At 48.6% G+C, this 12,411-nt stretch overlaps 5 protein-coding genes across 5 annotated transcripts; 3 read left to right on the forward strand and 2 right to left on the reverse strand.

Moving 5' to 3' along the window:
- Positions 1 to 22: 22 nt before the first annotated feature.
- Positions 23 to 2,042, forward strand: N7469_005177 (uncharacterized protein; the record flags this gene model as incomplete). The annotated part of the gene is made up of 3 exons (XM_056644097.1): positions 23 to 532; positions 600 to 1,635; positions 1,696 to 2,042. 3 exons carry the CDS (start codon positions 23 to 25, stop codon positions 2,040 to 2,042), a joined length of 1,893 nt encoding a protein of 630 aa, XP_056500911.1.
- Positions 2,043 to 2,628: 586 nt separating this feature from the next.
- On the reverse strand, positions 2,629 to 3,975 carry N7469_005178 (WD40 repeat domain-containing protein; the record flags this gene model as incomplete). The annotated part of the gene is made up of 5 exons (XM_056644098.1): positions 2,629 to 2,681; positions 2,753 to 3,508; positions 3,571 to 3,651; positions 3,703 to 3,748; positions 3,832 to 3,975. The coding sequence occupies 5 exons, from the start codon at positions 3,973 to 3,975 to the stop codon at positions 2,629 to 2,631; spliced, it is 1,080 nt and encodes a 359-aa protein (XP_056500912.1).
- Positions 3,976 to 4,289: 314 nt separating this feature from the next.
- On the forward strand, positions 4,290 to 5,232 carry N7469_005179 (TRAPP complex core subunit BET3; the record flags this gene model as incomplete). Its single annotated transcript, XM_056644099.1, has 5 exons — positions 4,290 to 4,324; positions 4,376 to 4,384; positions 4,494 to 4,713; positions 4,792 to 4,983; positions 5,113 to 5,232. The coding sequence occupies 5 exons, from the start codon at positions 4,290 to 4,292 to the stop codon at positions 5,230 to 5,232; spliced, it is 576 nt and encodes a 191-aa protein (XP_056500913.1).
- A 1,699-nt stretch (positions 5,233 to 6,931) lies between these two features.
- Positions 6,932 to 9,469, forward strand: somA (putative cAMP-dependent protein kinase pathway protein (Som1); the record flags this gene model as incomplete). Its single annotated transcript, XM_056644100.1, has 4 exons — positions 6,932 to 7,417; positions 7,487 to 7,638; positions 7,718 to 9,227; positions 9,302 to 9,469. 4 exons carry the CDS (start codon positions 6,932 to 6,934, stop codon positions 9,467 to 9,469), a joined length of 2,316 nt encoding a protein of 771 aa, XP_056500914.1.
- A 1,417-nt stretch (positions 9,470 to 10,886) lies between these two features.
- N7469_005181 (uncharacterized protein) lies at positions 10,887 to 12,164 on the reverse strand (the record flags this gene model as incomplete). Its single annotated transcript, XM_056644101.1, has 3 exons — positions 10,887 to 11,221; positions 11,307 to 11,604; positions 12,108 to 12,164. 3 exons carry the CDS (start codon positions 12,162 to 12,164, stop codon positions 10,887 to 10,889), a joined length of 690 nt encoding a protein of 229 aa, XP_056500915.1.
- Positions 12,165 to 12,411: the final 247 nt, after the last annotated feature.

Here is a 12,411-nt window from a genome sequence, read left to right on the forward strand (position 1 = left end):
CTAAAATCTCTCTTCACGTCACATGGAGTGTCAACAGGGCCCAGATATCCTGCCCCAACCCTTTGGAGGCTCGGATCTCGGGACCCCCCAAGACACGACACTTGCTCCATTGACTGTTCCCTTCGGACCGGTCTTGACAAACCAAATGAGCAAGCCGAGTGAGCTGTCTATTGCTCCCTTCTCCCTCAAACCAGACAGCCAGCTAAGAGGTGGGCACGCTATGGTGTTAGCCCACAGACCATTGTCGGCCCTCCTCAAGAAACCTCCAGTCCTCGAGGTTAATGGTGATCGAGACTCTCACCCTATGACTTCGGCTCCGGTGAGCAACAATGCCTTTCTGCAGTCTCCCAAACTCCCACTTCAGAATCCATCACCTTTTTTCCTGAATTCCACGGCCCCATGCCCTGTTCCCAATGGCTTCGCTGAAAGGATTGAGAGCAGCCTGGAGCCAGGTGAAGTCACATTTGGATTTTCTTTTTCTAGTCCGGAATTTGAACAGCCCAGAAAAGCTGGCTATTTTGCTCCAGAGCCGGTGCGTATTATCGCTAGTCTTCGAGATACCGGTAAAGGTAGTCCTCACTTGTGCTAACTATGGACAGAACCTTATTGGCTCTGCTGAATTGAAACATTTGACCAAAGGCCAGATTCTGTTCGCCTTTGGTGTGATCAGTATCATGGCGATGCTGAGACCGAGATTTCAGTTCAAGTATGGTGGTCATGATGGCACCAAGATTGGCGCCAGACTCACTCTCTATGGTCATACCATCTTGGTCGAACCTGTATTTCCCACGGTCGACGGGGCGAGGGTCATGGGCTACCGTCTTGCTCTCGAGGAGATCAAGGCGTATAACCCGGAATGGATACTTCCACCTCCGCCCTTGGATGGCCCAACTGGGCCAGAATGGAACTGGATCAGGTTGCTCGAAGGTGAGAGACTTGGTCATTCCTTGCAGACCAAAGCTGACAATGGTTTTTCTGCCTCCTTGTCAGATTATTGCCAAGAGAAAAGAATGCCCCCATGTCACTACGCTCCTACTCTACTCAATAATGGGCAATGGCATTGCGAAGTTCTGGTGGGCCATGACAGCTTCCGAACTATCAGAGAACACGGCAGGGTGGATGAGGCACAAAACACTGTTGCTCATACTGCTTTGCACGCTTTCCTGATAACAGAAAACCTTGATAACCCTACCATCCTGCCGGCTTATTCTAATCTCTTGCCTGAAGTGACAACCAAGAAACAGTCATACAAGCTTGTAAAGGAAGATCCCCTCACCTTTATGCGTGAATCGCCAGATGAAGAACGGTCAATGAAAACTACTCTATCTCCCGGTATGATCCCAGCTGCTCTCAGGCGATCTTCCTGGCGAGAGAAAATGGATAACAGCAAGGCTCATTCTTCGTCTCCGCCACTTACTGCGAAGAAGCTGAAGTCGACCACGCCGCCAGATCAGCAGCCAAGACAAGAGAAGAAGAGAAAACTCGGGAACTCTAACTTGGTACCGCTAACTAACTGTCGATTGGCAGAAATTACCGTACCAGAAGTTGTTGTTGATAAACTGGAAGCATTACGAGCTGTCCAAAACAGAATTGTCAGTCTGGGGCCCCAGGCTTCTTATGACAAGCGGATGAAAGGTAAGTCATACATGGGACTGTTGCCTGGGCAGTCTCATTGAGATATCTGATACTTTCTAGGCATCTGTGATGCTATGAAGATCGGTTATCCAGATATTCGATACAAAAAAGATCCGAGCTCGCCTACTCCCTCGTACACTATTTGCGCATGGTTTGACAAGAGCCATCCATACCTCCACCGCGCAAGTCCCATCCTCATGGCAACTGTCGATGAGAAACTAAATCTCCCACTCTCTGCTGCAGCTGCCTTGGGCATTAAGAAGGTCATCATATACCTTCTTTGGATGTTAAAGGATGATGCTGGTTTGCTTCCTAATGACCTGCAGTATGCTATTCAGTTGCGGACTCTGAAGAATCTGGAGATGGAGATTGAATCTGATTTGGTCCATAGGGGGTCTGGAAATTGAATCGAAATGATTCTTGTACTATGCTATTGTACTAATGCCCTTTTGTCTTTCTACTATTTTTATAGCTATCTTTTTGTAATTCTTTGTTTTCTGAGGTGTGTATGAAACTGGAAATTGGAGGCTTGGGGGTTGCTTAGGATCTGTTGTTATTGTCTTTGTGTCACGAAAGCTGTTGTATTGTAGGTTCAATGGCGACAGTACGAATTCATCGTGTGAAGTTGTCTTAACACTCTTCAAGGTCGAGTCATGATGCCGGTCCTACTCGACATGTTAATAGCAATCAAGCTTGGACTTCGATGCAGATCTTACAATAAGTACTCTTCTTCCAGTATGAACTAAATGTTTCAACTCAGGGATAAGAGTAATCTCGATTTGAATGAAACTACACATATTTCAGATCCGGATAATTAATAACTAGTAGATTCATGGACAAAGTTGTACGTAGCAACCAAGCTCTAGATTTATTGAACTGACTTGGACTATACCACGCCTAGCCCATTTATAGTACAGCTGATATTCATGATCTCCCGACCCAATGTATCAAAAATTCAACGCCCGCTTAACATTAAAAGGTGACTTTATATGCTCATTTGCCTAGTTCACCGAGCATGAGGTTACGATCGGAAGAGCAGGATACGACTGGTATAACAATTAGAATCAATATAGAGTATGAAGGGACGGGATGATGATTGAAGAGGGGGGGGATTTACCGATAGGCTCGTCGTTTGGCGAGAAACGAACGTCGTTGACGGTTCCCTTGTGGCCGGGAAGTTTGTAAAGAAGTTTTCCAGACTTAGAGTCCCAAACGACGACACTTCTATCGCCCGATCCAGCGGCGATCTTCTCACCCTTTGGATCCCAACTTGCGCGAATAAGATTCTTCTCCAGACCAACGGGGGCACCGTCAAAGGTCAAGATTTGGCGCGTAGCAGAGGCGAATGGACGAATATCCCAAGTTCGAACTGTGGAGTCATGAGAGTTGGAAAGAAGGGTTTGGGAATCCGGAGAAATTTGTAAAGAGGTGATTGTATCGTTGTGACCGGTCATGGAGTAAACGATGGCCTTTTTGCGTAAATCCCAGACGTGAATGGTATTATCGATTCCACCACTATAAATCTCGTTACCGGCTTCGGATAAAGCGACGGCTGTGATGGGCAATTCTGTTTCCAGATACTCTAGTGCGTCTTTTTGTCTAGGGTCCCAGATTCCAATTGTTCCGTCGTCGGATCCGGATACGAGTAGTTCTTGGCCTCGTTTGCTGATGTCTAGAGCGTTGATTATTTCTTCGTGGCCTACGTGTCGTCGGACGCGCTGGCCTGTTTCCACGTCCCAGCTTCCCAGTGTCATGTCTGCAGATGCGGAGAAGAGTGCTCGTGAGTCGCGGGCCCATTGGAGGTCTAGGACTGCGCCGCGGTGACCGGTCAATTGTCCGTAGTTTTCACATTGACCGTATGTGTTCCAAAGTACTGCATTGGGGGTTTTCTTGGTTAGTGGTGTTCATGGTTCGGCGTGCGGTGCGGTCACGTACAGATTGATCGGTCCATCGAGCCGGATGCGATGTGTTGAGCGCTTGGGTCGAATCGAACGGCGAAGACTTCCCCGGAATGTCCTGGTAGATGGTTAGTTGTTATTCATCTCTGATTGTAGCGCTGCGACTCACCGGTGAGTTCCATGATAGGCGCATCGAGTCCACTGGTCCGCGGAACCTGTACGAAATGTCAGCTATGGCCTCAATTGAAGACCTGCCGTTTCTTCAGCAGTCCGCAGTAACTATATACGATCAACATACCGATTGCACCAGAGCACCACCCTGCGACGAGCCCTTGACCACAGCAGTTCCTGGGTTCAGATCTGCATCGGACTTCTTTCGCTTGACGACCAGCTGGTTGGCAGAGCCAAAGGCCGCCTGCGCCGGGCGTTTCTCTCCAGACATTGTCGCGACAAAATCAGTATCTGATTCAGGTGTTCTTTTCGAGAGAACAAACGCGGCCCGGGCGACGAGTGGAATCGAATTGGAGCTGGAATTGAAGTTGAGGGACGAAAGAATTCCTGAAAGCTGCGGGAAGAACAATCTTCCTCTGGGCAGAAGGCGGTCAGGGTGGATTTGTGTATGGCAGCTCGAACATCTTCCTCTCCCCGCAATCACTGCATCCGTCGTCGCATTATCTATACGTCGTTTTGTGTACCGTTAGATACTACGGTTGGATACTATTTGTTTGTGCTAGGGTGGTCTAGTGGGGAAATATCATGTCGGCTACGAAGGCTTCGAGAATAGGGGAAGAGTGAGTACTGGTATTTATGTCCCGCTGGATATTTCCACTAACATTGGATAGAATATGGAAGTCAGTATTTCGATCTCGATGGCTCGATTACGCGCCGTTTGTTTTCCTTGGAGAACATACACCTGTTTTCTGGATTCGTTCTGCCCGTACTAACCAGGACCTATATCAGGACGAGAATCGATAAAGTAAATGCGGAGCTGGTCACATTAACCTACGGTACAATCGTTGCGCAACTTTGTCAAGACTTTAACAGCGACTACCAAGAAGTGAACAAACAATTGGAGAAGATGGGCCACAATATCGGCATGCGATTGATTGAAGACTTCCTAGCCAAATCCGGGGTAGGCCGATGCGCCAATTTCCGTGAGACAGCCGATATGATTGCGAAGGTAAGCAGAGCAAGGAATCAGACTTAGGGGTCGACAGGTTCATAGGGGAACTAATGCTAATGCATTATTGGCTAATAGGTCGGATTCAAAATCTTCTTAAACATCGCGCCGACAGTCACCAATTGGGCAAGTGATAATAATCAGTTCTCCTTGATCTTCGACGAGAACCCGCTGGCAGACTTTGTGGAGCTTCCGGATGACGGACGCGCGCAGGATGAGCTTTGGTTTTCCAATATCTTATGCGGTGTACTACGAGGCGCGCTAGAGATGGTATGAATTTTCCCTTGTGTCTATCTTTCGCTTTGTCCGAAGTTTCTTTGGATTCTTCCGGACCCATTGACCTGATTGTCGGGTCCGATTTGCTGATCTTTGACCGCTAACTGGGGACCGGGTATCTAGGTTCAAATGCAGATCGAGGCACATTTTGTGAGTGATGTTCTTCGGGGCGATGACACGACCGAGATGCGAGTATCGTTGGTACGATATATTGAAGATGAGATGCCACCAGAGGAGGAGTGAATTTGCATAATTGGCGTTGGGTGTTACGATAAGATAATATTATTTTCGACCTTTTATTGGCGTTGAGAGGACAGTTGGATATACTGTAGTACTATGTCTGGTGTAGGTTGTCTAGACATAGTACACTAATATCCTGTAATGTAGGCTGTCTAGTAGTTACCAATTAGGTTTCTGATGTATCGTCTCAGACTCCCGCCACCGATTTATCGCACAGGGGTGTTTCGCATTGAGTTTGGAGATAGACATATTTCCCAGTCGTTATGAGCAATGTTAATCATTTTGTCTTAGATGGTCCGGGTTGTGTGTACGATATAGCAAAAGTAAAAGTGTACATACTATGCAGATATTGAGGTGCTAGATAGTGTAGTGTAGGGCAGCGATGATCGGGTTGGTGTAACAATGCAGAGTACCGCTCTGATACCCGCCCCTCTTTCTTCTCTTCTCCTTCTGCTTCTCTTTCCTACAGATCGAATTTGAAATGTCTTGTCGATTTGGATCCTCTGCTTGATCGGCTACTGCTGGTTCCATTGGCTGATCTAATCTCTTTTACTGTGCGATAGAAGTAGAGGGTTTATTCTGCCCTACTTTCTTCAGTATATAGCACAGTAGCTCTACTTTTTTTTTTCTCTACTCCTCCACCTCCACTTTTCTCTACTTTATTTTACTCTGCCTGCTCTACCTACTCTCTCTATTCTCCTATACCCGATATCACTGAGTATCTCTGTATACTCTGTCTAGTATACTCTACTCTACTTTAGAATATACTATACTATACACTATATAGTATATAGTGCATACTCAAGTGTACGCTGCCCGAGTTCAGCTGGTCCCGGCAAGTTAATCCGATCCGAACAAGCGACTCACCCGCGCCTTCCCTGGCCGAAACCCGCTCCTTCCAGTGTCGCTCCCCTTCCACCGTGAGAGATCCACTTCCCCTGCGACTTCTCTTTCTCTGGTAATTCTCTCTTTCTCTCATTCTTCCCTTGAGTGCCACTTCTCCATTTCCAATATCAAATCATCTTCATATCTGTACATCCTCACCCCCCCCCACCCCCAACACCTTTTTCTCCCCTTCTTTTCCCCGTTCCGCCTTCTTCCCTCCCCCCTCCCAGCCACTTTACCGTGCGCTTTTTCCGCCTCCTACCTCTTATCATCATCGATCGCGCTTTATCCCTCCTCTCTCTTAGAGCCATCTCGATCCTACCACCTAGGATCTTCGTCGCTTATACAACTTCTCTACAGTTGATTTCGTCCAATATCCATCACCTGCGCCTTCGAATCATTTAATCCCAATTCGATTCTTATTATCGCCGCGTGGCGTGCTGCTTTCGGAGAAAGACGTCGCCCCCATCCGCCGCCTTTCACCTCATCGCATTCTCTCCACCGCAAAGATTGCGAATTGCTCTGATTAGCGCCAACCTCTCTTCCACCCCGCGGGTTCCGTCGACGCGGTCTTAATTTTCCTCGTTCAATATCAGACTGGAAGCGCTCACCGCTTCAAGTCGTCGTGCTGCCAAAATCCCCCTCCTTGTTCCCCAACCCCCTCCCCCGTTCCCACGCGTTGCACGTCCCACCCCCGCGCTAGGCTTGATCGCCTCAGTCGGTGGACGCGCGCTTGGAACTGATCTTTCGCCTTCGATTTGATTTCGCACTCGACAGTACATAGGCAAGGGCGGCCCCAGTCCCCCCGATCGCCACAATGAACCAGATGAATGCCGGTGGGATGAACCCCGGGGTCGGTGGCCCTGTTGGCGGTATTCCCATGATGAACAACGGCTCTGCGGCCCCTCGTAACGATCAAAACATGAACAGCAACCCCGAGTTGAGTATCAACAACCTAAACACATATATCTACGACTACTTTTTGAAACGCGGTTACCACGAATGTGCACGCGCTCTGCTACGGGAGGACAATATGAAGATCAACACGGATCCCGGAACCAAAACCAGTCCGGGCAATCGTCAAAACGATATGAACGGTGTCGATGGTGACCCGATGATGACTGACGGCAAGGATGGCGAGAAGATCAAAATCCCTGATGATTTGCCTCGCGCTAGCATCCCAAATGAAAGCATGCAAACTGCTTTTCTTCTGGACTGGTGGAGCCTCTTCTGGGAGTTCTTCCAGGCCCAGCGCAAGAGAGGAAACAACCACGATGTTCGCCAATATCTCACACATAATCAGGTCCGTCGTCAGATACCGGTTGGCAAACGACCGCTTTATATTCTAACATTGAACTGACTTGCTCAATAGAACCTTATGCGTATACGCGAGCAGCAGCAAAATCAACTCATGCGGCAACAGCCGATGATGCCTGGCCAGATGCCTCTCAACATGCGTCGCAATCCCATGCACCAGGTTCCCGGGAACTTGCAGAAGACGGTGTTGCAAAACACCAGCGGACTGTACGTCGGAATTAAGACTTTAGAAGAAGAGAGGTGAATCGCATTGAAAAGATGTACTAATCAAAGAGAATCTCCACAGCTCGCAACAGCAATTGGCACAGCAATTCCAGAAGAACCAGCAGATGCAAATGATGCAGATGCAACGTGACCAGCCCGACATGGATATGAATGGCAACCGGCCGCAATCACCAGCTTCTGCTGATAATGCCCCATCCCCATCCAAGCGTCCACGTCTGGAAGGTGGCCCCGTCAACGGTCAACAGTTGGCACCGAACGGACGTGGACAAGGACAGGGGATGCAGGGTCAACCTAACCCGCAGGCTCAGGCAATGATGATGCAGAACGGAATCAACAGGGGCATGAACCCGGCGCAGTTCCAGCACTTCCAGCAGGGACAAGCTGCGCAACAAAAATCTATGCAGGTATATGCTCAAAACTTGGCCCTTCATCACACGCGCTCAGTTTCGAATTCCCAGGGTCTCCCGAACGGCGGTATCATGAATCCCGGCGTAATGCCGAACCAGACAGAACTAGTGACAATGCCAGATGGCAATGGAGGAATGTATCCGATGGGTCCTGAATACTATCAAAACGGTCAGATGGCTCAGGTTCGACCTGGCGGTATGCAAACTCCCAATGGCCAGCCTGGAAACCATGCTCTCCAAGATTATCAGATGCAGCTCATGCTGCTTGAACAGCAGAATAAGCGCCGTTTGATGATGGCTCGTCAAGAGCAGGACAGCATGGCCCGTGATGGTCAACCAATGCCCGGTCCAGGACAGCTTCCACCCGGAACCTCTCCACAAGGTAGTCGTACAGGTGCATCGCCCAACCCCAGTGAACAGATGAAGCGAGGCACTCCTAAGATGCCTCAAAGTGGTCTTCCTGGTTCCCCCAGTGCCGGCGATTTGGGCCAGAACCGAGGATCTCCGGGTTCCATGAACTTGAACAGTGGCCAAATGGGTCCCGACATGGCTGCTCAATTCTTCTCTGGTGGTCCCGGCATGCGTCCTCCCAGTTCTAACCCCGCATTCACTGGTCCTCAGATGGGTCAACCCATTCCCGCTGGTGCCAACCGTATGCCCAGTGGACAGTGGCAACCCGGTCAGCCCATGCCACCCCAGCACTCCCCCGCCTCTCAGCCTCAGGCTGGTACACCCCAAGAAAGGGGAGCCATGCCGCCTCCTCAGGCACCGCCTACTGGCCCCAACGCAGGACGTGCTCAGCCTCCATCTCCCCAGACTGCTGGCAATGCTCCTCCCACGCCTCAGCAGGCTAATAAACCTGCGCCCGGTAAGGGTAAGAAAGAAGGAGCTAAGGAGAACACACGCAAGCGTCCCAAGAAGGGAGCCAACGCCGCTGCCAACAACGCCGCCAATGCTTCATCTACTGAGGCTGGCGAGACAGCTCAGACCCCGACTCCATCTACTCCTGTCACTCCTCAACATCCTAATTCCTTCAACAAGAACGGTGCCAATGCAGGTGCCAACGCGCAACCCCAGCCTACTTCAGCACCGGCTCCCCAGACTATGGTCCAGCCTACTCCGGACCAAAACACGCAACCCTTCAATGATCTTGCCATTACTGATGTAAGTACTAGCTGTGTGAAGCTCACATGTCCGATTGGATTGGTATCTAACGCACTCTTCTTTATTTCGTTCAGACTTCTGCTTTCAGTCTTGATTTCAGCGCTCTGGATAATCCCGATATCTTGGAGAGCTTTGACTTTGACACATTCCTCAACACCGATGGAGATGCGACTGGCTTTGGATTTGATCCCAACATGTCTTATGGTGGGGATGGTGTTGAGACCGCTACAGACGGCCTGTGAATGATTCAAAAAGTCTTGACGGTTCTCTTCAGGTGTTTAACCTCTCCGATATACCCTTGTTTTTGTATATTTGATCGATTTAGTGCGTTGCGATTATAGTTCTGGTTCTCTTCGTCCTTTCATTTTCTTTTGACTCCAGATACTCGCCTATGCTTGTCCTTTTTGGTTCTCCATCATTTCTTTGTTTGGATATTCGTGCGCATGCTGTGAGATTGGCGTTGGTGTCCTAGTCCGTGGCTGCATTTCCCTCCTTCCTTCATCCTCTCCCTTTGATCTGCTGAAGGCTTTCGTTGCCCATGCGCGATACCCGGGTCTAACATGGAGACTTGATTCTGTATTCGAGATTAGTTGCACTGTGACCTACGAGTTTTGCTTCTCTTCTTTCTTTCCATTATTATTACTTTTCACTTGTGTGGTTACTCTATTTCCCCCTTTCTTTGCTTCTTTCGACATGGACATTGTCTTCGTTGAATGTTTGACCCAGTATACTAAGCGGTTATATTGCCGTTGCCTTTTTCACTTTTCCTTTTTTTTTAAATCCTTTTTTTTCTCAGCCAGTTTCACCTGGTCTACAACTTGCCTTTATCTTTCTTTTCGATCAATTCCTCTTTGTCACTTCTTTTTTTTTTTACTGTTGAACATTTTGAAATTCTGGGCATTCATGCAACTAATTCGAGCCGGGAATCTACTTTTCTTTTTTCCTGGATGTCTTTTTCTACAGCTGGTCTCGCTGGGCTTGGGTAATGATAGTCAATTAGCACGTCTTGGAGTGAACTTCACTGGCTATCTATCGATTGGAAAAATGGGGTTGGAGTTGATATTAGCCTGAAGTATATGTAATAGCAAGCAAGATGATTTGGTGTTTTCGTTCATGAACTGATGTACCAGTATGGAATCGAGTAGAAGAAGTCTAGGCTAGACACTACGGCTAGTGTGCTAGTATAGTAGTCGATCTATGTTACGAAATCCATATCAATGGATTGATATCATATTTACACCCTGGACTGGTTCACTAGTACTCTCGAGCTACAGATCAAGTATTTATCTCTCTCCTAATCGAAGACAACTGTACTCCCGCCATCTACTGGTCCCACTGCATACTGACATTTTCATATGCCATTCGCACAGCCTACCAGCTGAAGATAGTCTGGCTGAAATATCAGCTCATTTGGTACTAGAATCATTTTCCAAGTATTCATATCGAAATTCCCATGCCCCGCAAGCTTATTTGGATCCCGCGACCCACTGAAGGAAATGGGGTTGTCTTTCATTTGTCTAGGTTGGAATATGATCTTCCCTTCTCCACTTGGATTTGTATGTATTAAACCTTAGTGATATAAGAGGGACAAAATGAATATCAATTATAATATCTGTTCAATACCACAAGGCATTAGAAATAAACAATATATAAGATCGTTCACTCTACTGGTGAAGGAGAGAAATAAGGCTGCAAAGCCGGCCGCCGGAGGCCAAGGAGAGATCGTGGCAACAAAATCACACGTTCAGGATACTGCAGCGCGAGAGTTTGACTTCCCATCAGAGAAAGATTGGTTTGCGAGCCTTCTTCCATCATTACCGGTCCGTCAGTTTGGGTTCCAATGGCTGCAGAATCCGGCCCTCGCTCTTTGACTAACCGTCGCAACCAGAGCCAATTCGGTAGCCAGTGACGTTGAGTAGTCCAAACGAACAAGCCGCCGACAATACTGAACAGCTTGCCGATACCTACCAAGATCTGAAGAGTGTCGCGATCCTCTATGCAAGGAAATAGGTCATTAGTGAGTCCTGACGATATAGACCTCGTTCTGCCAAGCTTATGGGCTCTAAGGGCTTTACTTACTTGAAACCGGTCGCTTGTAGTATATATTCTTCAAGTCCTCTAACTTCAAGTGATATACCCCATCAGCGTCAGGCGAGGGAAGGCCTAGGAGAGTCTCATAGTCGAGGCCGGAAGCAGACTGGGCCGAGGCGACGGGGGCTGCGGCGGGAGAGGGGGCCGAGGCGGACTTAGACTTGGACAAACGGCCTGACGCATAGGCAGAAGCTGCGCTTGCGGCTGGGGCGGACGATCCCACAAGTAAATAGTGTGCAGAAGCCGAAGTAAGCGGGGACGGCGCGCAAGCGGCAGGAATGATACACTACATCACCATCAGATCAGTGACTTTTTCATCGCTTTACACTCATCTCCCAGTGGATATTGGAATAGTTCAAAAATTGACACATATACACGGCGCCGGATATTGTTTGCAAATGGTTTTGACCGACTTCGAAGGCTGTACTGTTGTACATAGAGCATGATCTGCTTTCTGCTTGAGCATTCCGAGAAGATCTTCCACATGAGATCGCCAAGCCGACGGATGATTAGCCTTGACATATGGCTGAAAGCCTGGCGAGTTTCGCAGTCATTGCTGAACAAAGACTGGAATGACACTAGTCCCACAATGTTTCGAGTGCCAGAGCCACATTTTCAAGCAAAATGAAGCTCCTTCGTATGAATTCGAAGGCTAATCTGGCTCTCCTAGCGTTGTTCGATCGAAGATCGAAGATATACATGCCGCCTGGCAAGGTGGGCTTGTTGTCGAATCTTCATCCCAGATCCGTGTATATGTACCAATCAGAAATTGAAGTGATTCTCACTTACCACAAGGATGACCCAGAGGGCCGACAAGACCAGGCAGTGATAGGTTCGGCCTGGCATTGTGACGATGTGTATTGACTCAGGGAGAGGAAAGCAAAGGAATTCAGAGCCATGAGATATTACGTTTGTGTGCGGCCTCGCTTCGCCTCGATTCGACTTTCGAATATAAAAGGGAAAGAGCGACTCTGGGGGAAGGAACGACTCTGGGGGAAGGAACGACTCTGGGGGAAGGAACGACCCCAAGCGTATAAGATAGCAAGCACCCGTCCTTTATGCCCTCAACTTGACTAACCTCACTCATCTCACT

Source organism: Penicillium citrinum, assembly GCF_028827155.1.
Source record: "Penicillium citrinum strain IBT 23319 chromosome Unknown utg000004l:1.0-2404223.0:1.0-2405248.0, whole genome shotgun sequence".
Taxonomy (NCBI): domain Eukaryota; kingdom Fungi; phylum Ascomycota; class Eurotiomycetes; order Eurotiales; family Aspergillaceae; genus Penicillium; species Penicillium citrinum.